This window comes from Melanotaenia boesemani, chromosome 14, assembly GCF_017639745.1.
Source record: "Melanotaenia boesemani isolate fMelBoe1 chromosome 14, fMelBoe1.pri, whole genome shotgun sequence".
In the NCBI taxonomy this organism is placed as follows: Eukaryota; Metazoa; Chordata; class Actinopteri; order Atheriniformes; family Melanotaeniidae; genus Melanotaenia; species Melanotaenia boesemani.
The window spans coordinates 10,954,833-10,982,619 of record NC_055695.1 but is presented as its reverse complement, the minus strand read 5'-3'; the positions used below and the strand labels follow the sequence as shown (position 1 = coordinate 10,982,619).

At 37.1% G+C, this 27,787-nt stretch overlaps 1 protein-coding gene across 1 annotated transcript; it reads right to left on the bottom strand.

Annotated features, from left to right (window-relative positions):
• Positions 1 to 84: 84 nt before the first annotated feature.
• On the bottom strand, positions 85 to 27,582 carry jak1 (Janus kinase 1). The gene is given in 34 exon segments (XM_042005245.1): positions 85 to 1,305; positions 1,567 to 1,677; positions 1,875 to 1,992; positions 3,062 to 3,168; positions 3,170 to 3,229; positions 3,231 to 3,236; positions 3,421 to 3,476; positions 3,479 to 3,529; positions 3,807 to 3,933; positions 3,935 to 4,015; positions 4,453 to 4,542; positions 5,323 to 5,364; positions 5,367 to 5,483; positions 5,677 to 5,705; positions 5,708 to 5,828; positions 7,828 to 7,890; positions 7,892 to 7,969; positions 9,008 to 9,135; positions 9,226 to 9,292; positions 9,295 to 9,315; positions 9,476 to 9,559; positions 9,561 to 9,632; positions 11,445 to 11,554; positions 13,492 to 13,690; positions 14,263 to 14,377; positions 14,888 to 15,045; positions 15,682 to 15,864; positions 16,118 to 16,233; positions 16,548 to 16,816; positions 17,856 to 18,019; positions 18,674 to 18,824; positions 20,499 to 20,622; positions 21,466 to 21,674; positions 27,351 to 27,582. Coding segments are annotated over 33 exon segments (3,522 nt in total). The 5' UTR covers positions 21,668 to 21,674; positions 27,351 to 27,582; the 3' UTR covers positions 85 to 1,203.
• Positions 27,583 to 27,787: the final 205 nt, after the last annotated feature.

Genomic DNA, 27,787 nt, shown 5'->3' with positions numbered 1-27,787 from the left:
AAAACTGGATACAGTAAAATGCACAAATAACTGTTTTCATAACATGATTTTTTTTTCAGAAATAAAGCAATACAGATATTTTTCCTCCACATTAAACCCTTCTTTTCATAAAAGATCTACAGCTTTCTTACCATATTTGCTACTGAACTTGCATGTTAAGCTACAAAACTGGAGAGGAAAACTAAGGTTATACTGCCCTCAGGTGTCTTACAGAAACTTTTCTCAAATAACAGGTAAACTGATGCATAGTAAAGGAAACAAAAGTTCAGTTCCTGTGCAAATGCAGCTTAAACAGCCCTTCTACAGAGAAATTCTTTACATTCATTTTGTTTTTCATTGTTGGTCAATAAAATTCCTAAACGGGGAAATGGCTCAGTTTCATTCATTCTAAAACATGTCTAAAATCATCTAGTCTGCTCAAACTCCACACATTTAAAATTGAGTATTAGTGGATGTTTGACATCTGGCTTTTAAAAGTGTCAACAATGCAGAGGAAGGAACACAGCTGACTGATTACTGGCTCTGGTTTAATGCCACTTCTCAGAAGCTGCATTTGCACATCATGAACAGAAAGAATTTTTTCATGACATAGTAAAAAAATAAAAATAAATCAGGCCATTGGTTTTCGCACACAGGAGTCCATGAAACAAGCAGCACAAAACAAGTATCTGTGTTTTTTCCATCTTCCGTATCGTGTCTATCCGAGCATTTCTTTGCATTAAAAGGATGATCTGCTCGGCCTCCATCACTTAAAGGCTGCTACATATCTGTTAAATCTGTATGAAAGTGAACAAGTTCCTTTCGCCACTCTGTTTTCATCGTCCCAGCATTAATTCCAGTCAAACAGTTTCTAAATCTTCAGTGTGCTCCAAGAGTCCATGTTAGATATTTCACTCAAGTTGCATGTAGGATATATGGTCTGATTTATGCGCAAAGGCTACAAGGTTTATTTAAACCAAAATGTTTGCTCAAAGCAGGATATATAAAGATATCATAACCGTTAAAGAAAACAATATTTGAAATATGGCAAGCTAAAATTATGATAAGACTTGGAGAACGAAGGAGCAAAGTGCCGTGTGTCTCTCACTACAGTGAAGCTGTACAAGCAGATGCTAATCAGGGGTCACGTTTGGCAGTTTGCATCTGGTTTTGAGCTGGCCAGCGAAGTAAGCTTTACTCCCAGAACATCCAACAGTGGGACGTTTACTGGTTCTGCTGCAGGATGGTCAGCTCCTCGATCAAACGCTTGAAGGTGATTCTCCTCTCGGGGGCATTCTCCCAGCACCTCCTCATCAGCTCGTACACCTGGGAAACATGAACGGAGTCAGACTGCAGGCGGCAAAAAGAGTGCAGCTGTAGCACATACTGACAGGAGACTGGAGGTGTGCTGCATCCACTTGTAAAGAAGCAATGTGAGGAAATCTGTTCTCTTTTATATTCCTCAAATTAAAACATTAATTTTCTCCAACTATGTGCTGAAGGAGGTTTCTCTTTTCAATTTAAAACTAAAGACCATTTATCAGAGTGTGTATTTCTTTTTTTTTAGGCAGAAGAGAAATAACTTACATGCTCTGAGCATCCATCAGGACATGGCAGCCTTTTTCCTTCTTGCAATGCCTTTACTAAGCGGATGATGGTCATCTGACCGTGACTTCGACCAATCATATCGAGGAAGCGCTGTGAGGATAGACAAAAACTGGTTACAAACACTTTTCTGTATCAAGTCTTTTTCATTTAGATCTTAAAGAGGGGGACAAAAGTGAAAAAAGAAAGGACATGACTCCTTTCATGATAACAGAAGGTCCTGATAATTATTCAGACCCACACACATCTAACACATGCAAGTCTTTGGATTTTGTTTCTCTAAGACTGACCGTCATCGGGCTCTTGGAGGAGTCACAGTAGGTGACGAGTTCATACATCGTTACCCCAAAAGACCAAACATCGGAGGCCAGGTAAAACTTGCAGTGGGTCAGACACTCTGGAGCATACCTGAAAGACAAACACCAGCGTCCCTGTCAGAGTTCTTCACCATATCAAGACTTTCTCCTTCATATCTAGCAGACATGGAGCAACTTCTACTGTAGATTTTAATGCTGTTTCTATATAAAAACATGACAGAATATCCTAGTGTACAGCTACGGGTCTGCTTCAGTGGTGAAATGGGGGTAAAAACTAAGTCAGCCTCAAGTGGGCAACGTTTGTGTTTTGATGTAAGCATCAAAAGCAAAAATGTAGAGATGAATAATTTGTCTACTGTGGGCATCTTTCTGGAGTGTATCAGTATTGTAGCACTCGCTGCTAACACAAAGGCTAAACATCCCATTTTTGAGATTTGTATGATAGAAATGAAAATATCAGTGAAGTGAGTTTCACACATTATTACACTGGTTTCTTTGTGTTAAAAAGTTGTCTTGCCAATGTACATTACAAGAGCTGGGACTGAATCAGTGAGCAGGTGCAGTATGTTGTGGGATTTTGTGCAGATTATTGTTACCCTACACCTGTGGGGGAACTCGTATGACTTGGCTTTGCTTCAGGAAGTTAAACTAAAGAAGTACAAGTGGTAATAAAATGATTTAGAGCAAACACCTCAACAGATTCTTAAATAATTGTCTATTTTATACTTTAAGTCATAATATTTGATACTCTATGTGAATTTTTTTTTCATTTTATTTTCACTTGATAAACAATTTTTTCAAACTAATTTTTTTTTTAATAAGAAAACATGTAGACTTATTTCCAAATCAGCCAAAAGGCCTGTATAACTAAAGCAAAATCGCCTGTAGAAACTCCTGCGACACAAGCAGCACTGTGTTCTCCCTCGCTTCACTGCCTACTTTCATTTCTTTGGTGTTTCCTCAAGGAACAGGTCTACAACAGCTGAGACCAGAATCAATTTATTACTAAGCTGAATTCACTACCCACAAGAAGAAAAGGCCTTTTAAATAACATCTTTTCATAATGCTTTGCCAAAATCGCCATTTTGTCCACATTTCTAAACTCAGTAATTTACTGTCTTACAGCACCTGATTTAGTAAGTTTCTCCTTCTTGACTCACCAGAAAACAGGACTGTCGAGGTCATCTTTGACCGTGTAATATCCTTCGTTGTCTTTGATGCTCTTGGTGAGGCCAAAATCTCCAATTTTCACTGTCCTCTCGTTTTCCAACCAGCACGTTGCGGGCAGCTAAGTCCCGGTGGATGTAACTTAGAGATCCCAAATAGTCCCATGCCCTAAAGAAAAAACAACATTTAATAATTAAAGAAATACCTTATTAATCCCTGAAGGGGAAATTATAGAATGGATTTAAATTTACATAATGAGAGAATAATAATAATAACTATAAAAGAGCCATCACTCCATAGCAGATCCAGTATGAATTAATCAAACAATGGCTCTGAGACAAGAAACCGTTACCTTGCATATCTGAATGCAGTAGCTGAGCAGGGTGCTGAAGCTGGTCTCACTTTCTTTTTGGGTAGATACTCCTTCAAACTGCCCAGTGGAAGAAACTCCATGATCAGCTAATGGCCGACCACCTACAAAACATTTATGAGCAAGGGCAGTCAGAAACTGGTACCATTTATTCTGCATCCCAGCACGTTTGCGTAGTATAATTCACTACTAATTCACCACAGATGCAAATATTTGATTCTCTGAAGCGACTAATGGAAAAACTGCAAGGCCCTTTCCTTGATAAAGACAAAACTCCTTTACAGCATCCAGCAAAGTGAGAAACTCTGCAGGAAGTTGGACAAATGATCCAAATTTAACATAAAAAGGTGGTTTAGCACATCTGTGTCTGCACTCAGGTTTACCTTCCTCTTTGCAGATGCCTTTGTATTTGACAATGTTTTCATGGTAGAGAGCCTTCAGGATGTCGATCTCTCTGGACAGGTTGTTGCTCTGCTCCTCCCGGGTTTCAGGTTTTCATTGACTTTACTGCAACCAGCTCGCCTGTTTCTGTCTCCCGTGGATCGTAGCGACACAGCTCCACCTTTCCAAAGTGACCCTTGGTGGGGAACATGAACAAAATGTACTCAGTAACGAATAAATGCAACAACTTCCTGCTCTATAAACTTTTGTTCATTAATTTTAGTGTTGTGATAACACTAACCAACTTTATAACTGTTTTTTAGGAAAGAAACATGACAATCATTCACACAGGTTTTATCTTTCATATTTGAAAACCTAACGTTCAGTTAGCATAAATATGACGTACGTTATTCATTAAAAATACAATTAATAGAAAATAAACTCCAAATTATAGTAGCCAGTTTACTATATTAGCCACTAGTGGACTTTATCAGACCTTTAAAATGTTTGAGCTTAGGATAACTGAATAAAACAAAAGAACTTTGTTGTTTTTATATGAAAAATGCTTATAGAAAAGTTTTGATTTCATTTGATTATGATAAAAACCTAAGTATAAACACAGCAGCAGCTTACCTCTCCCAGATCTCTGATCCTCCCAGGAATCTCTTTTTCAAACACAGTGGGGTTCGACCCTCCGGTGTGGCTTGGGTTTGATGGATGGATCTGAGGGATGGAAAAAAAGGAACAAATACATCTAGTGAGGTGCATTAAAAACATGAAATAAGCACACCTGCGTCATAAGAAGTCAATTGTGGTCGACGCTGTCACCATTTTCCTCTGGAATTTCCAGTCTATTATTATTGCTTTTCATTAGAACTAGTGTCAACGTCTGCAACTCGTATTAGTGGGAAAATTATTTACTTAAGCAAAAACCATGATGTATGATTATTATAAAAAGGATAATAACACACGAAGTGATTTACGCCTTTTAGGTGCAACTTATGTGTCAACCTAGGTGTCCATGATGCTGGAGCAGTTTTATTATTCATAGCAGTTATTGTATTTTTAATAGAAGACTTGGTGAAATTGCAGTATCCAAAATGGTCAGCAGGTGGAAGACTTGAGTATAGTATGTGGCTATGAGGCCCAGATGAGGGGCAGATCTCTGATAATGCCACCCAGTGAACTTCCTCATGAACATCCGAGCAGAGTAAACAACTCTGTCTTTTTGTGGGGCAGTTACTAGGTGAGAAACAAAACACGCAAAACATTCAGGTCAATTTTCAACTGTAAACAAACTGTATGTGCTTTTGGTGTGTTCCACAGAGCTGTGCAATTGAACCTTTGTGCCTTAACTCTTTTGACCTGTTTTAAATCTACTTTGACTAAGGTTGTTAAAGCTTAGCAAAGTGGTAATGAAACTGCTCAAATCAAAATGCTACCTGAGGTTATTAAATGTAAACAATGCTTATATACTCCCTCAAGTATACACATGTCTGTCACATACTCGTTTTCCTCCAACATGTCGATGTCTCTGACGATGGCTCCTCGAAGAAAGGTCTCTTCTTAGGATCATAGTTCATGCAATGTGTCATGAGTTTAGCCAGCTCTTTACAGGTCCGGGGTGGGCCAGCTGGCACTCAGTTTTCATAGAATCTCTCTTTCTGCACAGAAGAGAAGCATGAAGACGTGCAATTTAAATGAGGGAATGCACAAAAAGACGAATATGATCATTTTTGGGGATGTACAAAACATAAAGTAACAAAGCAGTAGAAACAAACAAACCAAAAAATAATAAACTTGAAACTAAAGATGGGCCTTGTGTGCATGTCGTGTGTGATTGTGTGTTGCCTGTACCTCGGTAAGTTTCTTATCTTTAAGAGGACCTCGCCATCATAGCAGATCTCCCACAGGGTGGTACCAAATCCCCATTTATCAGCAGCTACACCCAGAGATGACACACTCTTCACACACTCTGGAGCAATCCATGGGATTACGATCCACACACTCTGAAGACACAAAGTCAAGTTTAGAAAAGATCTAAAACTACATAAAAGATGGCGACTGATGGCAGCTTTGGCTGACTGTGTGGCTTGATGGTCAACCAACATGTTCTGAATGTTACTTCATGTGTGGAGTGTGAAAAGTAAAGCAGTGAAGTTAAACCCATTTTAACCACTGAAATTATGCTTCTTGGACACCAGGTGATGTGGCAGCTGAATTACGCTTTACACACATTAGCAAATGGACATCATCACAACAGTAGTTTTGAACGTGCAGCAATGGCTGATTTCGCGAAAAAACAAACCAAAAACAAAATAAATTAAATAAAATCAGAAGAGGACATTATTGGAATAAGAGACTAAAAGAAATGAGAAAGGTTCAAATTGGACTGAGTTTTACAGTCTAGAGAGAGAGATCATTTAGAAATCTGTATCTTTAACAAAAGGTTATCCTTTCTTCAAAGTAAATTTCAGGAATCTTGAAATGAATAAAAACAAAGCAAAACATGGATGTCTCTCATCACTTCACTGGAATACAATTTGACATCCTAACCCTCGTCCTAAACTGCTACAGCAAAGTGCTGATTTTTCATTTGACATGATTTGCCTTTATAAATATGCTCAGTGTCTCCTAGAAAGGGAAATGCATACAAAAATACTTTTACATTTCTACTAAGATCTCATAGATCATAAAGAGTAAATTTGGCTCTATTCTTATTAAATAATTACTAAACTTGAATTACTTAAAAAAGAAAAAGAAAAAAATCACTGACCACATGCTACAAAGCAAAAACACATTTCAGTATACAACCTCATCTTTCCTATCATTTTCCAAATACCAGGTACTACCAATAAAATTACAGTGCAGCTAACAGTGATGTGTGCAACAAAGCCAACATACTGTTGATTTGCAATGAATTGGCAAGAGCTTGCCTAAAATATATCACTCTGACCGGGAAGACCGGAAGGTTACGGATAGATGACCCCGGCCTTTTGGCATCAAATAAGAGGATGCATGTTAATAAGTAAAGAGGAACAACGAGACCAAAGACACATTGGAGAGCTGAGCAGACAGGAATGGGAGCAGGACTGAATGCTGGGACTACAGAAGAAAAAAAAAAAAAGAAAGAGAGAAGAATAGATTGGAGGCTTATGGTAAAGCAATCAGATTGCTGGGAAGCAGAGAAAAGTGCTCCAAGGGTTTCAGAGCACTTTATGCCACCGTGTTCAATCAATCTATGTAAAAGGACATCGATATTTAACTGGAAGATCAGCCAGTGATAGAGACAGAAGGAGAAATGTTAAAGATTTCTGGGAACAAAGAGTGAGGAGAAGGGGTAATCCCATGGGTTTGTGGTGAGTGCATTTGTACAGAAAACATTTCCAGTGGCTTCAAGATGCATCTAAATGGCCACACTGGTTATACAACAACTTCTAACGGTCTATACCAACAGACAACATGAAACATGAAGCTTGCCATTTATGTGGCAATCAGAGACATGGTCTTGTTGTGCAGTCTCCTCTAACCCAGATCTAGCTTTTAGAAGCCAAACAATTGACAGTCTGAGACGGAAATGTGCCCACTGCTATGTGGGAAATATGATTCCTATACCCAACAGTTAATGCTTGATCGGAAATCTTTTATTAACTTCTTTTTTTCCTGTGTTGTGTAGGAAAGATAATAAGGGCGTGAGGATAATAAAACAAAAAAGTTACTTTATCTCTGCTTTACAGTTAAAGTGTTAGACGATGAGCAAGTGCCATATTTTCCACAGGATTCAAGTCTCTCTCTGACAGATCAATCTGCATTGGTGTCTGAACAAAATTCACTCAATTAAATTCTGATCTGTACATCTTTGTTTTAAACTACGTTTTTCCATTTTGGTTTTCACTTGATTATAGCAGACAAAGTGGAAAATAGTGGTGAAATCTTCATGGAAACTATTTTGTAACCATTTTAGTGGTATTGTGACAGATTGTGACATTGCCTGCACTTTGTACTCACCCTCAGTCGGGTAAGAACTGTAATTGGGATTCCTGGATCGCTGAGCTTGATAAAGGGCCCCCCCTTCATCTGCACCCAGCCCCATCTCTGGCCAGTAGAATTTCTTGGCGCACACAGAGCCATGGACCAGCTTTTTGTCCTCCTAAAAATACACACAAAATACACAAGTTCGTAAGATTTTTTAAAATGAGATGTTGAATTCATCTATAGTTGTAACAGAAAATCCCATAGCAAAATACATTTTTTCCCCCTTTTCTTTGTATATTGAGTTGCAAAAGTATTTGCCCCATTAGGCATTTTCTTACTTTGTTACTTTTTCTCACTAAAATTTTACATTAAAATGAATTATTGGTTAGTTTGAGTCATTTAGTGACTTCAACATGAAATGCAGCATGGAAAGAAAATAACAGAGAAAGTACACAGTCTCCTTAATATTAACGTGACAACTTTGAAGTCACAGCCCACTACAATTCTGCAGGTATCATCACTGCATTGTCTGCATACTGATGTCTGCTGCACAATGTGACAAGCAGTGAAATTAGAAAACAACCGTATTGCACAGTGTGTATTCTGCCTTTAGTCATTCCACAAATTCTCATCACACTGGGGTCACTGACGGACCAGTCCAAGAGATTTTTGGTTGGTCTGTAAGTTTAGGTGGTCTGTCCTTTCTCAGCAGGTTTGTGCTGGTGCAATGTCTTTTCATCCAAGAGATTTTTGTTGGTCTGTAAGTTTAGGTGGTCTGTCCTTTCTCAGCAGGTTTGTGCTGGTGCAATGTTCTTTCACTTTCTTTAGTGGTGCTCTATTGGATCTTCACTTTTTTGTTTGTTTGTTTACTTTTCATTTTTTCATAACCAAACTATAATCAACAGTTCTTGAGTACCCAGACTGTTTGGTGAGCTCCTTGGTCTTCATTATGGTCATGGTTGGTAGTGCCCTATACTTTTGTGGTGTCACAAAATCAATGGCCTTTCACAACAAGTGTATATATACATAGAGGTCATGTCCCACTTTAGATTTCACACATGGCCTAGTTTAATCACTTATGTGGAAACCGGGGGCTCTGTATCTTCAATAGGGCTTCATAGAAAAAAGGGTGAATTGCCATGTGCATTCACCATCTTTAAGTGCCAGTATCTTTACTGGCTTCCATTGTGAGTATTTTTGTTTTTCCTCTCACCAAGTAGCTGAGAGCTGAGGCCAGCTGCTTGGCCACCTGGAACTTCCACGGTGTGCTGAGAGGACTCTGCTGTCTCCTCATGAACACGTCCAGTGGTCCTAGTTGGACAAACTCCTCCACCATAATATATTTGTGATACAAATAAAAGGGTAGTGTCAAGGTGGCTAAAACACAGCATGTCATCCTTTATTACAACAGTTTTCAATGTGGCACTTACTCCTCTTGGTGGCGGACACACACTCCATAGAGGAGCACGATGTGTTTGTGAGACACTGTGTTGCATCCTACTTGGCTGTTTCAAAGAATGCCTGTCAATGGAAACGAAGACTTTCATTAAAAACGTGGGTTTTGAAACAGTTTTGGAGCAAGCAAGCATGATTTCTAAGCACAGCTACATGTTACAGAATGGGTGTAATCTCATTAAGTACCTTATAAGAAGCAGGGAAGATGTTTTAATGATTGTCTCACCAAGGAGATGTCCCTGTGTCCAGAACCCAACACTTTCAGCACAACCTTAAATTCCTGGAAGGATGTGTAACCTGCATCCTCATGCCTCCTCACTCTTCACTTTGAGCGTGCGCTGAGTAGATGTTGGTTTTCGTGGCCCAACACCAAGATGCTCCTCCTTGGTAACAGAGCAGAGAGTCCAATAAAACACAGCAGTTCATGAAAAAACAGATCATATTTAAGCTCCCAAAACAGTAAAAAATTATATTAAAATGTTTTTATATGGTCTGCCTTGCGTTTTCACATTTTCATTAGTATAAAATAAAGATATGAGGTTAAATTTATAGGAGATAAAGATAAAATTCCTGTTTGTGTTGAGGACTAAGCTCCCGAAATGCTGCATGTGTGCACTTGTGTTACTTTGTATAAGATGAAATATATTTCAGATATATTTAGATATTTTATACTGCAAATGGGACTTCTTATGTGTTTCCTTTTAACAATAACTTTCTTCTAGCCAAGATTTGTGCAGGTGCACGAGTAATAGTTGTCCTGTGGACAGATTCCCCCACACGGGAAGCTGTGGATCTCTGCTGTCGTCCAGAGTCACCATGGGCCACTTGGCTGCATCCTTGATCTGTGCTCTTCTTGTTCAGTCTTTAAGTTTAGGTGGACAGTGATGTCTTACGTAGGTCAGCATTTGTGGCGTAGGCCTACTCTTTCCACTTCCGGGTTAATTGTCCAGTACTCCGTGAAATGTTCAAAGCTTGGGAAATCTTTTATAGCCTAACCCTGCTTGGAATTTCTCCATGATTTTATCCCTGACCTGTCCTGGTGTGTTTCCTCGGACTTCATGATGCTGTTTGCTGCACAAAATTCTCTTAAGAAACCTGTGAGGCCGTCACCTGAACAAGCTGTATTTGCACGGAGATTAAATTATACACAGGCGGACTCATATTTAGTCATCAGGACTGCATTCGATCATTCAGCAATCATCAGGCAACTTTTGAAGGCAAAAAAAAAAGGGGGTGGAGCTGAATACTTTGCACAGCGCACTTTTCAGTTTTTTTATTTATTACAAAAAATGTAAAATTATGTATAATATTCTTTGTACTTCACAAGTGCATGCCACTTTGTCTTGGCCTTTCACATAAAATTCCAATAACATATATTTTTGGTTTGTGGTCATAATGTGAGAAAATGTGGGAAAAGGTCGAGGGATATGACTATTGCAAGCCACTGTACTTTATTTAGGCCCATTTATGCTCGACGTAAAAGACAGATACGCAGATGGATGGACAGTTTTGGTCGGTTATGACCGTAATTTGGTCCATTTTCATGTCGCTTGACGTAGAAGACTGAGTAATACAACCAGAAAACTGCAAGGGGATAGTGCTGAGGCAGAGTAGCTGACATGTGACCAGTTGAAAGAAACCAAACCAAACCAAAGAAGAAGAAGCGTATCAGGAAGGGAAAAAAAAAGCTGAAGAATGAAGACGAAGACAACAACTGTAGAAAACTGAGCTAGCTTTTGAAAGAAATAAAAAAGAGTATATGCGAGTGTTTAGGGCGTGGTCGGGGTGGTTGGAAAAAAACTTAATAGCGAATGCATTACTGCTACCAAACGGTTTCTGAAACAGACGTCGGCTCGCTGGAGTTAACTCTGAACTTAGCACTGCCCACTAGTGGAGGAATTGACTTAACCATGGCAACGCAAAAGACACATGGACATAGACGGAGACGTGTGATAACGTTTATTAGAGACGTCTCTATTAACATACGTAAGGGAGCTTAAATGGGTCTTAACATGTAGAAAAATAAACAACATTAGAAATGAGCTAGAAATTAAGCTGAAATGTAAAAGAAAACATCTTTAATTACTTAAAACAGTGTTATTCATCGCCATCATTTTAGACTTTTTCCAGTCTTACACTTTTACAGTCCACTGCTGCAGCACCACACTTTGATATGCAGAGAACAGAGGGTGTACCTGTTCAATCTCTTCCTTTAGGATGCGATGGAAGCTGAGCTGGCTGTCCTCTTTGGGAGTCTGAGGAGCCAGTGCTCTGTCTTTAGTGAACACCAGCAGGTTAGAAATTTCTGAAACACAAAACACACAGAGAGTTTGTAAGGAGCTGTGTATACCGTAAATGCATATACCAATCCCAGTTTTTTTAAGCCTTTTGCAAAAACAAGAAAGAGTTTCTGGTTCTTATTAACAAACTTGAGTGGAATCCCTCCAAAAAATGTCATGTCTGTCCGTATTGTTGTAGTAGAGTAGTGCACCAGGTTTAAGCAACAACAATAAACTCTGGCATCAATGAAAGTTGGAATGATAATCACACACAGGTAAACTTGCAAGTTGTTGCAACAGCCAAGTGGAGAACAAAGGATCAGCTGCTCACATGAAACTGTATCTGGTATGTATAGGATGGATAATTTATCATAGTGATATGTGATCATTTTGTGTGTGCATGTGTATATACAGAGTTGTATGTAAAATGATAGTGAAAATGTACTATAGTAAATGTTTTTGTGTGCATTTTGTGTGTGCTTATGTTGTGACAGAAGTAGAGAACTAGCAGGAGGCAGTGGGGTGCACTCCATCAGCATCTCGACAAAAAGCTGGATGTTCAGGTAAAACCCCAAAACAACAAGCATTCAAGTTACCACTAAAATACTGCAGTCATTAATTAAAGTAATCCAGTTATACTTTAGCAACATGCTATTCCCTTTCTTTATCCTATGTCAAGAATAAACACCAAGCACAGACTTGGATCAAACGTAAACGCAAACTTTTCACACAGGAAGTGGGCAAACAACATAAATGTGTTGTGGTAACAAAAGTAAGAAATACATTTTTAATAACCATTTTAACAGGGACAACCATTTTAACTCCTATCGTCTAGCAGCTAGAAGATTTGCATAATGATAAGTATCAAAAAGCACACCCATAAAAGCAAACATAAGCACCTCAACACATTTATGCCTAAATGCAAACATGGCTCCACCTTTCCCTGTGTGAAGTAAACAGAAGAGTGCTAGTTTGTCTCCGGAAACCCGCACTTACAACTCTCTTCCTCCCCAGTACCATTTCACAGACATAGACAAAAACACACACACATTGTTCCTGCCAGCACGGTTTCTCTTACCCCAGAACAGAAACACACATACACAGTCCTATGCTTCAAGATCAAGTTCACACACACATCACATTTAGGGAAAGCTTTGTTTTACTGAGCTCTGTTATGCTGAAATGTTCAAATTTGATACACTTCTGACTGCAACCATAAATGCAGTCCGTTGAAGTGTGCTGGACTTGTTACCACACCCTGTTTCAATGCTGCATTGCATGAAGTACTGTAGAGGGTGTGGAATAAACATTCAAATAAATGGAAAGCAGGATATGTAGCTTGCTGCAGCAACAAAAATGGATTTGAAGAATGTTTTTCTATAATCATCATAATACTGAAACTTCTTAAATAAAGAAAGAGGGTACATAGTTGCCTTACTGCCATGTCAGCTGTTATCTTTATGACAATTTTGTTTATGAAGTAACATAATGCAAGTCCTAAACTTAATGACGAGTACTTTGCCCTCGCATTCACACTTTTATTGCATATCTGAGTGCTGATCAGTTTAGCCAACAGCAAACATGACAGAAAAGAAGCTCCCCTTATGATTGCACATGTTCACATTTGTATACCCAACACAATGCATTCTTGTATATCTGTGAAGTATGCAGACTTATGTGAAATCAAAACCATTTGGTAAAATTAGATTAAAAAACAGAAAGAAAAAGAAGCAGTTTTAAGTTTTATCCACATATTACTGTTGTATTTGTTGGAAATTCTGAAACAACAAACTTAAAAACAGCTGCAAACAAATGCTTTATAGAAATAATACATATTTGTTCTGGTCTGAGTTTGCCTTCTCATTTGTGTGTTTGTAGTGTATTTCTTTACTCACTTCTAAATGTGAATGCATTTTATTAAATGATATAATCTAATATTTGTGAGTGGATGCTTCAGGTTCACCTCTTGGCTGTGGAGGGTGGCAGCGGCTAAGCTGGAACTGAAGGTTGTCGGTGCGAAGACTCTGGCCTTCCAGGTGCTCCAAAAGCTCCTTAATGGTGGGTCGCAATGTATCCGTGCCGTAGAGGCGGAACCCATTTGGGACCACCTCTATCTGGAAGTTCTTATATTGGCGCACAGTACGAGACTGCCTTGTGTCAGTCTGTATAAAGAAAGGAGGAATTGTTTTAACTGGCCAACAATCTTTCAGTATTTATCTAAAATGTGACATCAATGACAACAAAATCCACACACAATGTAAAATACAATAGACAACAACCATGAACAGATGATACTGATCAAAGCATGGAAAATGTTCTAGTTCATCAAGTGTCACTGGCCAAAAATGTATGATTCATTCATTTATTACCACCACACAGCTCTGACGGTACACAGGACTCATCTTTGACACTGTGATAACTGCATCATGAATCTCTGCTTATGAATTCAGAGTTTTTCCCTGAAGAGTCGTTTTGATCCTGTTTGGTTGCTGTTGTGGCTTCCAAAATCAGACAGTTTTTTTTAAACGCTCAAAAGGCTCTTTTATACATGACACAGCAGTTATTTCAAAATAAATGGGGAGTGAAATAAAGTCAGCAGGAAGGTTCTAGTTAAAATGTCTAAAACTTAACAGTTTCATGCAAAACGGCTAAATTTGGAACCCCTTTTTTCATTTTAATTTGGGGAACAGATGAAATGCTTCCTCATAAGACATCTTAAGAATGCCAACACTACCTCATGGCAGACCACAGTGATGATGATGTATTCATAGTCAGTACAGCTCCAGCGCAGGATATAGGAACCCTTCTCATTACCCTCCTGACGCAGCTTGTGAATGGCATACTCCGTACTGGGAGGGAAGAAACATAAAAAATGATGGCAATTTATTAAAGTTAAGTAAAAAGGTCAACTTAATCAAAAAGGCTATTATTAGTGCTGCCCATTTAAAATGTTTTTTCATGTGTAGTTTTTAGTGTCCTTTCCTCTTGTCCACTGGTGACCAAACTATTTTCCGCACTATCAATGATTAAAAAATCCAATGCTAATTATTTTAACTAAAGAAGAAGAAAAAAGAATACAGTAAGTGACAGAGTCAAGAAGATGTTTACCTGGTGATGGCATTGACATTTTGAAAGCAGAGGGGGGGAATTATTTAGAGCTACTCTGAAGTATGATTTTAGGTTAAGACGATGAAGAATATGATCAATCTTTCAACACTTTCATTAAGGCTGATTTGAAATAGTGGCACATAATCTCTCTACAGTGGAAGGATAGAGGTATTCAAGGTCTTGGAACTGTAATGAAGTAAGTCAAGATATTCACACGAACGAGTTCTACTTATAAAACTGCTAGTACAAACCAGATGGGTCCATGGCAACCATTGTTGATGTTGTCCACCACTGAAGCAGGCGCCACCTCCTTGCAGAGGTAATGGTGAGCATCCACAGTCAGCCTAAAGTAGCCATCCACAAGGGCTGCGAAGGACAGAGCCTCAGCCCTGGAAGTCATTTGAACTTCCTAAAATGACAGTCATCATGCAAAGTCAAGGAAGGATGTGGAGTGAACAAACAGACAGCTATTAATAACACCATGTAATACTGCAGCGGTGCGATGACGTATTCTCCAAACCCATTTTATGAGGGAGCGTCATTAGTAGTGACTGCTAGCATTTCTCAAGAGCAAGTTTTGCAATAGCCTGTCTTAATGGATTGAATGTTGCCATAGTTACAATAACTACAAATATTTTAATAGTATATTCTGTCATTAAAATTAAATTATAAAGGAAATAGTAGCTACTTTGTTTGGCATGTAGGTCTGGGAAACAATAAATCTGCAGTAATGTTGTCAGAAGTATTGTGGTTTCGTATGAAATGCCAAAATAATTATAAAAAAAATATGTTAATTTACAATAAAAAATTGGTTGTAATTATATGTTATGCTTTAAATGGTTCTTTATTAAACTTTAAATTAGAAAATGTGTCTACCTTGTAGACTAGACTTAATGTTTATTTCATGGTTTAATAAGAGTAAAACATGTTTAAAAAAAATCAAACCAGGAATAAATGGATAAAGCTTTTACAACCATGGCTGTATCAGTGATGAGGCTGATACTGTAGAAAAGACAGTGGTCTAAAATTGATGCATCTGTCTCACCATCTTCTTGTTGTCCTGTCTTTTGATGGTGACCATTGCCTCCTTGATGACTGTGTGTGTGATCTCATGGAAGTCACAGAACAACACCCAGCCTTCGTTTGCCTCTTTGTTTCTGTCATTTTTCTGTTTTCCACCCTGCTTTCCCTTCTTTGACTTACTCTTCTCTTTACACATTACAGAAGCCTGTTTCAAAGACAAAAATGCAGACATTCACAACGGTTAAGCCCTTACATTCAAGTTTATCAGTAGCATCTAAGTTCTGCTGTAGCTCCTTCACAGATGGTAAATGGTATTAAAACAGAATTTAATATCAGTCTGTTTCTCCTCTCTTAGAATACTTTATATACTTGACATTGGTCATTTAGTGGCCTGTCTGTACCAGTTTACATAATGAAATTAAATGTTTGTCCTAAGTGTTTGCCATAGTTTTACTCACCGCAGTTGGTTTTTTCCTCCAGGAAATACCAGTAGTACCAGTAACGAGAACCTGCATGTCATGACTTGTCCCTAAGTTTTGATTCTGGCTTTGCCCTTGGCTCTGGTTGGAGTACCCTGGAAACAAAAAGTAACCATTAAATCAAAGCACTTACACAGAAAGTATTTTAGGCTGTAGGAAAGATTTGTTTTGGATGGATGGAATTTTACAATAAATATGCATTATGGGTGAAGCCTGGAAAATGTCCCCTGGCTTATTTATCCACACATTTAAATAAAATGATGATCTTAACCACAGCAAACAAAAGCAAACACCTGATTAAAATACTGCACCACTACCATCAAAATATACTATTGTGGATTTTTGTGTTGTTGTGCATCAATTTCTCTGCACTGGCTTTTATCTGTTGTTACAGCCTCTTCATTCTTACCGTGGTAGCCTCCATTGCAGGGCTCTTCCTCTTGCATTACACTCAGAGAGACTGGCTCAAGCAGCTCGATGCCCAGGCTGCTGGTCAGCCCCTCCAGTGTGGCCAGGTACTTGATCTTCAGGTCATAGGGTGTAATCTTGCTGTCCTTGACTGTGCGGTTGTTGAAGTCACTGAGGAATTTCTTGAACACGTTGTTGATGCGGACACGCGTCAGAATGTTTCGCTGCTTAATGTTGCGGTTCAGGGACTCGGGGATGAAACGTTTGTAACTGGTGGGATTAAAACAGAAACACAGATTAAGTCTTTTGCTTAAGATATCAGTACGATTACATACTGCTGGGTGTTTGTGGATTCTATGCTTAGGGCTGTTGTGCAATAAAAAAAATGACATTTTATAAATATATTGTTAGCAAGAGTAATCATAAATTGATCAAAAGTTTAGTTTTAATGCAGATGTGTGGAAATTTCACCGTAACGAAATATCTAACACAAGTCAACTCCATATAAATGTCATTACAAGCCAATTCTTCCATTTAACAAAGTTGCAAAAAGCCTACATTAAATCGTTTTTGGATGGGCCCAGACTCCAGAGTAACTCATTTAAAAGTTGTTTATTATGTTTAGCGTCTCAGAAGCTGCTGGAACGAACCCTAACGGTAGTAGTAGGGAAAAGAAAGCAGTGCCAAACACTGTCAGCTATCCAGAACACTACAGTAGGTTGAGCTGTAGAGTGTATTGTATCAGGACCAACTGACTGCTGCTGTTAGTGTTAGTTTTGTTCTTGAGTGGCATGAGATATGTTGGCTGAATGCACTATGGTAATAACTAAACCCAATAATTCAGAGAGTAAAGAGCAATTTCCTCTTCCGGATTTGAAAGGTGGTTGGCAAACAACACTGTGGTTAAATTTACGCCATCAGCTGTTATGGAATACAGATTATAAATCAAACTATGAAACTAACTCCATTAATGGTGATTATGTTTTAATGTTAATAAAGTGAGAAAGATGACTGATTTTGAACATATTAACTTTGACAACACAATCCAATACATACACTATATTTAACAAAACAACATTCTGCTTCTGGTAAAGGTTGGTAGCTTATGCAAGTTTCTCTGATCCTGATCTGAATTATACCACAAATATTTTATTATCTTGCCCAAACATGTCAATATAAATCACCACATGGAGATGACATGCTTGATTGTTCTACTTAGTGTGCAAATGCACGTAATTCTGGAGAATATCTGCATGAGTAATTGATATCTTGTTTTATAGATCATAATATGTGTGTGTGTGTTTATTACCTGATTTCACGGGAAGCAGTTGACAGGGGCATTTCCACGATCATGGCAAAGTGAGTGATAGCAAGCACAGCCATGCCCAAACACTCATTTTCTATCTCATGTTGCTCTGCCTCAGACTGGGACATTCTCAGTGGAATCATGCCTGTATGAAAGTCATGTTGTCCCTGTCCAACAAATATTTAAAGGTCCAGTTTTAGGACTAAAATGAAAAAAAACGCTTTAAACTGCATAATGACATGGCATTCATATGGAATTCAGAAATAACTACATGTGTTATAACACAGAAAAACAAAGTAAACTGAACTTTTATTAGGTCTGTGAATTAAAATTTATGTTAAATTAGAATATTTGGATTTAATTCATGTTGAAAGTCCCAGAAAAAAAGTGGAAACATAACTTAACTTCTCCATGTTTCCATAAATTCCCTTTTAAAACTACATTAGCTCTGTATATCAAGCTAATTACATCTCACATCACATATCAGTGCAATTTTAAAACCGGTTTATTAAAACATCACTGGGTGTCAACACTCTAGTTTTAGAGGAATAAAAGAGACAAAAATGGGACATTTTCACCCCTGTTCAGGACTGAATGAGAGCAAAGAATTTAACATTTCTTTTAAGACGTTTCTTCCTTTCTCTCATGTTCACCTCGCCTCCAAGTACACTGTACCAAGAGATTTTTAAAAACTGGTTGCAAATTTCTGCTTTATTTCATTGATTAATCAGTTTCTTTTAAGATTTGAATTAACACTGAAGCTTTAACACAAATTGCTAAAATCCTTATTTCTTCAAACTTTAAATTTCTCAAGCACACACCTGAAAGAACAGATAGTCCAGAGATCCAGCATCAAGTAGAGGTGTTCCCTCAGGTGTTTTCTGTGGGCTCTGTCCTCTGAGTTTGCTAATGCAGTGCCTCCAAACTGGTGACTCTCCTTCAGTGGTGCCATGCCAGTTTCTGAAATAAAACCTTTCAGAGGCACACAGAAAACCAGTTAACCAAATCAACAGAGGCTGTGTTGGCCAAAAAAAAAAAAAAACACTTTGACTGACTTCCTGTTTTTTATTAGTTCTTTTTTATGCAAATGTCATATTAATCTTGAATATGTAAACTAAGACATCACGTTCAGTTATTAGAAATGGCTTCCATTAATAACACAGTAGGTCATCCATTTATATTGACTGGATTTTTTTTTATGTTAAGAAATGCTGGAGGAGACTTAACAGAGTTTCAATACAATGTTAGGTTAACAATTTAACTGCCCGTATTATACAGGAGCTTTGCCTTTGCACAAGTGTGCACAAAGACAGAAAGGAATGAAGTGCTACTGTATTTGACCCTCTGTATTATAAGTGATTGGTAAAGTTTAGAAATGTTCAGGGCAAATACTTGACTGTTGGTTTTCTTTGTTTTGTTATCTCAAGTTAAAATGTTTCCAACATAACTATAATCCTAGGCACCAAAAACTGTGTTGTTTTGTTTTGTTTTCTGTGACACAAAATAAAATAAAATAAAAAAAAAGGACAGAAAAACTGTCCAAACAGCAAGTATGCTTATTCACCAACTACTTTGATTCAGCCAAATACATTTTGACAACAATTATAATTAAGTTATAAATAATAATATAATTAAGTACAGCCTGACCAGCAAGACGATTTTCATTGTTATTTAGAAGATGTTAGGAAGAGGGAAATGAAGACAGTCGAGAAAAAAAAAAAAAAAAAAAAGAAGTACACGCTTGCCTGATGTGGGTTTTTGCCTGTTCTAAAGAGGGCTTGATCCACATTTAGATATGCAGAGGAGGTTGAAACAATAAACTCATATACAGGAGCAGACACAACAGGCGCCACAGTTATGCTCCATGCACGCCCAATTTTCTCTCGGCTATCTTTGTCAAAGCACAGAAAGAGGAAGTGTGACTGACACCGCAGTCAAATGTTTCCTCCGTGCATGAAAAGCTGCCCCTGTCTGTGGAATGGATTCTCTAAAGTCAAACAGAGTCAAATAAAACCATGATTTTGCTCACCTGTCACTGAAAAACTTCCCTTAAATGTACCACACAAAGTCTGAAGTTGGACTTCCATCTTAGTGACATGTAATCACAGATTATATTAGCTTTAAAACTGTTTTGCTAATCTTGACCTTTTTGCAAACCCCAAAGTTTGTGTCAGATGTCTGCCCTCTCCATTCACAGTGTTTTCTTCTTATTAAAGTGTCTTGGTCCAAGAAAACTTTCTCTCCAGTTTTGGATTCAAACTAGTCTAGCACTGGAAGTTCATTACTTGTTCAGTTTTTGTATGTGAAGGAAAAGCTTTGAAACAAGAGATGAGCCATCTAAAATGAGCAAAGAAGCTGACAAGGAAATGTTGACGTTACTGTGGTGTGAACACAGGAGTCTTAGGTTTGTTCCCAAACCCTAGTTTTGCTTTCATGTTAAGTGTTTTGCATGACCTTTTAAATTTAATTCACATTCAAACAATTAAACAGCTACCTTTAATCAAACCTTCACTTATCAAGGTCATCAATAAGAAGGAGACATTGTATAGGCAAGAACATGCTGATCACAATCACAACCTGAGGGGTGCTTGAAATTCTAATATTGACCTCCAATTAAGTCACTCACTGGCATGACATCATTCTTACCTCATCCGATAATGCAACTTGATGCTGGTTTCCTCTGTGATCTTGAACTCATAGCTGGGAGGGTACCAGGTGCCAATTGTCTCATCGTATAGGCCAAACAGGTTATGGCACAAGGGAGAAATGGCTAAGAAAGGGAAGAAGGTAAAAAGATCAACAGACTGCTTGAACCATGACAAGTGGCAGCGGTGCCTCTAAAGTGAGCATTTAAGAGAACAATCAGTTTATAAAGTAAAAACAACATTTCAGAAAGATTCTGGTTTTATATTTCACTTTTTATGTGAAATTTAAGCTTCCCAGTGTCTTAAAAGAAAATTAACTATTTTAATCTGGTGATTTAAAATGAAACAATTCTCTAAGGAAAGAGCAAGAGACATATTCTTAGAGTCTCTACAGTGGTCTTTAATTTTCTTATTAAACTGTGGTTGCTCTTGCTTTACAGTAGAACCATGGACCATGTACTGCTAAATTACAAAAACACTAATCGATAAATTTATCAAATCATTTTGATCCCACACATTTTATATGCTGAATAGTACTGGAAATGTAAAGCAATTGTAAATGTTCAACTGGAGTTTGAGCCACTTAACCAGAGAAGAATCTAAATTATGGACAACCAAATCATAGTTTATCTGTCCAGACGGCTAACTAAGAAAATGAATCATACAAATAGTCTGATTCTAATTACTTAAATCCAAATATAGTGAAGATTTAAACAGTTCTGAAATGTATTAGTATTTTTCACATATTCTAACATTTTCCGGAGTTAATAATTTTAAAGAACATCTTGCATTCAGCTGTCATCAATACAGAATTGACAAGTACGCCACATCCCTATCTAATAATTGTAGCATTGTTTGTTATTATGTTGAACTGTGACAGGCCAATCAAACTGATTAACTGCAATAGGAAGTGATAAAATAACAAGTAGTGAATTTTCCAACTTGTTTGTGCCAGGTTCGTTACTCACAGCAGTTCTTGGCAGCAGCGACACAGAGCTCTTCAGCAGTAAAACACCCTTTGAGGAACTCCAATTGGTGAAATTCTGGAATATAAAAGTGGACTTCAAGGCCCAAAGTGGAAGCAGGAGGGGAGGAGAGTTGAGCCTTCCGATTTCTCCTCATCTTTAAACAGAGCTGCCTGCTCAACTCCATTACCCACAACGTTGGCATTCAGTGGCTGGAGAAGTGAAGCAAAAGACAGAAAAATGACAAATGAGACTACAATAATAAATCTTTATCCTGAGGATGGGAGTGCAGTGATTTGAGCATTAATTTTTTTTACACTTTATTTTACATTTGACTAAGTAAAGAACATAAAGGTATAAACAGATGCTGAACATAAAAATTGAGTCTACACAGAATTCAAACCCTGGTGGCAACATCACCATAAGTTTACCTATTGTAATTCTCCCCACTTGGTCATAATTAAGTCTGGAAGGAATCTCTTTAAATGCTGAGAATAAGTTTGACACGACTGATAAAAGTCCAAAACGGCAGGAATGCTCATTATCTATCCATCAAAAGCATTCTGCTGTTGATGCCAATTGCATTCAACTTTATTAGTTGGCTTACAGGTAAAGTTAGATCTGATGCCAACATAAACATGTTTGGGTTTTTGGACTGTTCCACAGATAAAAATAGACATCTGACAACTGCACAATAACCTTTGGGTAAATTATAATCAGTGCAGACAGGAAAAAAGCTAAAAAGAAAACAAAAAAAAATGACCTAGTTAAACCATTTTTAGAAAATCATGACAAAGTGTTAACGTGAACATGACAGCAGCATGAGGATGGTGCTCAGCATTAAGATTTAGATTTATATTTAATTTACTTGTCATAATATTAACGCATTGCATAACTATATTGCAAAGTTTGGTCAAGCTGCAGCAGAAAAGCCCATCACTAGCATATCCAGAATGTGGATTGAATTGGTGGAACATCAGTAAAAAGCTTTCAGTGGTCTGTTTGTTATAAAGTACCAGCCAAAGCAAAAATGTGACCCACATGTGTTGTGACTTTATACATCCTATAAGTGCATCTGCATCTGGAGAAATACCATATTAAATATTTGTTTTTAAAATAAGAAAAAAAAAAACAAAAGGATTTTCTCAAGCATTGGAGGTGGGGTATTTCCAGTAATGACAGTTCATAATAAGTATAAAAACATATGAAAAAGGGGTTATTTCTGTTGGTTTGTTTTCTTCTTACTATCATTATTTTTTTTTATGAGTAATAAAGTTCAGATTATGGCCCCTCAGATATTACATTTTCAATGCATTAGGTATTCTCATGTTGACAGGTGTGATGGGTACCAGAAAAACTTTGCATTTTAATACCCAAAAAATGACCAAAAATATTGTATTTCATACCAAAATCTATTTAACATTATAATATTAGAGTGTACATATAAGTACATAACTGTATTTTGTGTCAATGTGACATACATAATCATTTACACTGTAATAAGTGCCCTCCCAAAATAACTTAACCATTCGTTGCAACAATTCATTATCATCTTTTCACACTTGGTGGCACATAGCATCAGAAAATATGCACAAACAGAAAGAAAAAAGCAGCACAAATAGCCAAAGCCCGGCATATTACACAGAAGCTATAGGACAGACTGCAAAAGTTTTTGTTCATCTGTTTCAAGAAAACATTCTGGCTTGTCAACGCCTACCTTCTCCCCATTAAAATGTGTGAGAAAAAAAATTAGGCTACTACAAGCATTGCTTTTGTATTATTTTGTTTTTACAACAAGCTCAAACCAACCATTAAAACCAACCAATGTGAGTTATCTGACATTGTTTCTCAAATATCTTCAAGCAAAACACTCATCTCTGACTAGCGTTCCTTTAATCAAGCTCAGTATTAATCACAGCAAAATTTCTACAGAAGTTTTAGGTGAATCATCTTTCTTCCTGATTTACTAAACGGATCATTGTGATAGTTTGTTTCACTTTGCTTACCAAGTAAATTCAACTAAATAGGTCTAATGCTCTCTTTTGGTGTAATCTAAAAAAATAAAGATAAAAACTATGAAGAAAAAAAAAGAATAAATTTGTTAAAAAATCTTTTAACAAATGACCTGTTGGAATTTTTTCTGACACTAATTCTACCAGCGCTGCAGTTCTGTAATCATTAAATTCTATTCTAAATAGCATCAGACCCAAAAAAAACCGACAACAAAAATAAAAGTTACTGCAGGTCATGTTATATTACTGCAGATTGACTGTCAAAGACAACAGCTGTGTCACATGTCAATCTCAAGCACAGTGGCTAAAATGACATTCCTCTGATTCTAAATAGAGGGCTTAGTTAGCCGTCCATTTTGGCTACAGCAGTATTAAGGCCTGTTTATGCTCCCTTAACGCGTTTAAATAGGTACATCTGCTTAAACGTCACTGCTCTCAGATTTCCATTTGTCCTTTACATTGAAAAGGTTTTTAGGTGATACCAGTTTTAGACAACAATATGGTGATGGTGGAGAAACTCATAATAATGCACATTCTCAGAAAGAAACATAAAAAGAGAGCACAGTGATGGCGGAAAGCCATGCAGCCATTATATATGTTTCTTCTTCTTCTACATCAGCTATACTGCACAACACTACCCCCACAGTTTCTGGTGGAATTGCTCTGTTTGCTGCGTCAGGGTACACATCTGGAAGCTTTCTGAAAACAGATCAAATTATCCATGTAGAGGATGCAGGAGACAGACAGAAGGCTCCATATTTGTCTTCAGCATAGAGCCTAACTGGGCCTTGACGCAGACTACTCATAAGTGTTTGAGGGTGTATCACTAGATCACTTTTATGCATGCACTGCTTTCCAATAATCTGGCAGCAACCAAATGTGCAGGTTTAATGCCTGAATGAGCGCCATGAGGCTTTTCCAAAACATTTTGTAATAGCAATCTGACTACAACGAACATAATATATATTAATTACTTTCAACTCTTTCCAACTACTGTTTTAACACATCCCAGCATGTTTGATAGCTTGAAATTGGTTTTTAAGGTGAAACAACTTGTTCTAAGAAAACCAAACTGAAGAGTTTTGTGTGGTTTTGTAAATTCCCACTGAACAAAGAGAAAACTGTGTCTTCAGGATAAGTAAAATAATGCAGTTTTCTTAATTTAATACCATGTTCATTAATGTCCCTCTCCCTCCATTTAAACATGTCCTAGTGAGATTTGTGACTCATGCAAGATGTATTGTCTTGAAAATGTATCAATATATTTTCATGACATCAAAGAGTCAAAGGATGCACACTGACTAAAACTGCTCCAGGATATTTGTTGACGAGTTCATGCACCATCTTACCCACTAATATTGTGAATACTGATGAGTGGAAAATCTGCGAAAAGTGCAGGGTAAACGTCTAAATTTGCACTCTTGCATGCCACCATTGCACACATCTCTGGAACACTTCAGGACTCACAGTACATGTGTGATAGCAGCTCAGTTAACTTGTCTGTATCTGAGTAACATTGTCTGAACTTTTCATGTGACGTTACTCCAAGGGCTATAACAGCTTCCCAATAAAATCACTAAATAAGAATAAGAATAATAAATAAGAAGGATTAGGCCTAGGAATTTTTATTTATTTATTTTATTTGTTTTCTTTAAAAAAACAGTTGAAACTGTAAAATGAAACCAATAAGAGCAGAAAAACATGAGAACTGCTGGCTGCACACTGAAATGTTCTAGTGCTTAGCCTATATCAGCTTTAAAGTCTTTTGAGACCCAACATACAATGATGTGGTGAGTTATAAATTGCATTTTCATTAACCTGCTAACTACTTAATATGCCATTAAGAAAATAGTAAAATATCTGGAGTCAATGGTGATATCTTCAAATGTTCCTGCCTTTGGTGATCCAACCATGTTTAGCTATTTACTTATTGCATTATTTGGTTATTACATTCAGAATCGATTTTCAAGACCTTTTACTAAAGCTCTTAACAAACAAGACCAATCTGCCTAATGCTCTTTGTGATTAGTTATTTTCAAGAAAACTGACATCATCTATTGCTAATTTGCCAGAAAGGTTCCCCATAACAGCTGGAGAAAAAATGGAGATGGAGAAACAGTTATGCTCCAAAGCTATGGAATTCACTATGTAACAATATAAGAGAAGTCAGCTCTCTAATAAAAAGGGGAAAAAAGTTATTAAGCAATGAACTAGCAATGACTTTCTAATATACTGTTTTAACTTGACAAAGCACTTCATATTTTCTCATTTTAACTTGCTGCATAATTAATAATTCTAAGTTTTGCTTGATTATTATTATTATTATTATTATTATTACCATTATGTTAATGCGTACCGCTATTATGTTTGCTTATATATTTTGAAGTAATGGTGCAACCACTTAAAAATTACACATTTTCATAAGTTCATGTTGATTATAGTGATTCTGTTGTCCCATTTTGGAATTTTTCCCCACTTTTCCCACAGTTCTGCAGCTTTCATAGTAAAAAATAAATATCTCATTTAGAACCACATTTTTCTATGCATTTAAAAAAATTATATAGACAATCTATATTCATTAGCACACAGGTGTATAACTGAAAATGTAGTGATATAATTTATCTCTAGACTTTATTTATTTATAGACATTTTAAAAATGCATAAAGATATAGCCTTTCATTTTTGCTATTAGGTGATGCTATTCAAGTTAGTTAATATAATATAATAATATTAATTAAATGTCCTTTTTTACAACATAAAAAGTGTCCATTTTGTTTGCCACTTTTTTCATCAGATTACATCCACGTGCATGTATGTCTCATTTGGTTAAGAGCTGCTTAACCACAGACGTGAAAAAAAAAAAAATGCTACCAAAGTAATAAGGACATGGAGACCATGTTCTTATCATGTGAAAAGGTTAATATGTGGGCCTCCCTCCTACAAAACTAAGAACAATTTGCAAACATTTTTTTACTTTTTATGTTTCAGTTAAGCAAAAAGAAAAAAAGGAAACCATCATCTGATTGTTATTCAACATTTTGCTTTAGCCACATACAAAATAAACCAAATTCCATGTGTACAAACTTGTGTCATTATTGTATATGTTACTATTGCTTTTGGCCCAGGTTGTTATTACAAATGAGAACTGTTGGCTCTCAATTGACCTTCTTGGTAAATAAAGGTTCACTTAAAAAAAAAAAGACTCTGCACTATGACAGATGTTGGACCAGCCATTTGCTCGTTTAAAATCATGTCCCCTGTGGTCAGTTTAGCAGGAGATATAACCAAAAACACATTTTAATTTACTTCTAGACAATATTAAGGCAATATCTCAGAATAAACGGTATGCTAGATAATTTGCTTTCACTTTCTTCGATTTTTCTCTACACAGCGAGAATATATAACTTTTCGGGTGAGTAAATAATTAAATCTATTACATCAACCTTGACATAAACAGTTTCGTTTAAATGTCTTAGTCCAGTATTTGTCTCAATATGGCGTTAGGATTAATTTTGTGTGATATGACTGTGTTATGATCGCGTTGTTGTATATTTGACTGCATCATGTAGCCTATTCTAAAATTACAGTGAGTGGTCTTCATTTTCTTCAGCATAATTCTTTAGAGTAGAATTACGTCAATATACGTCAGTATACATTTACTGTGTCACTGGCGATGTAAGAACAGCCTTAATACTAGTCTCGACAACTAGATTGACGTTTTAACATTAGCTTGTTAGCAAGTTAAGTTGGATGGTAGATTTTAAAAAGAAGCTCTACGCCTGAGGACAACAGAATAGATTAAAGATGTGCGAGTGCCCAACTAACTACGTGACAACCATTCTTTGGAAAAATGTCAATAAGCCGTTCTTTACTTACCTAGCGAGCTTCGCCAGAGAGCTGGCAAGTTACTTCCGTTTCGTTTAGTACATTAGACGCCTCGATCAAGTTGAAATGCTTCTGAGGGGGGTTGTATCCGTCTTGGCGTTAATTTGAGTTTAAAACTCGCTTAGAAATATGTCCAGTATCCAAAAAAAAATCGAGTTAAATACACATTTTATGTTATACAGTCTGAGCGGAACCCGTCTGTATTCCTGCTAACCCTTCCTGAAAAGAATCGTCCCCTTCCCGAAAATAACGTAGTAGCGAACTATAAACCCGAGAGTTGATTGGCTGATACCCCTGTCACTCAAGATGACGAAATTAACTCTTTAAGCGATAATACTGCGGGTAAAACTTTTGTTTATTTTAACACCTGACAATTGTTTTGGTCTTTTTGTTTGTTTATCCTCTTTTTTTCATACCCGGAAGTTTTA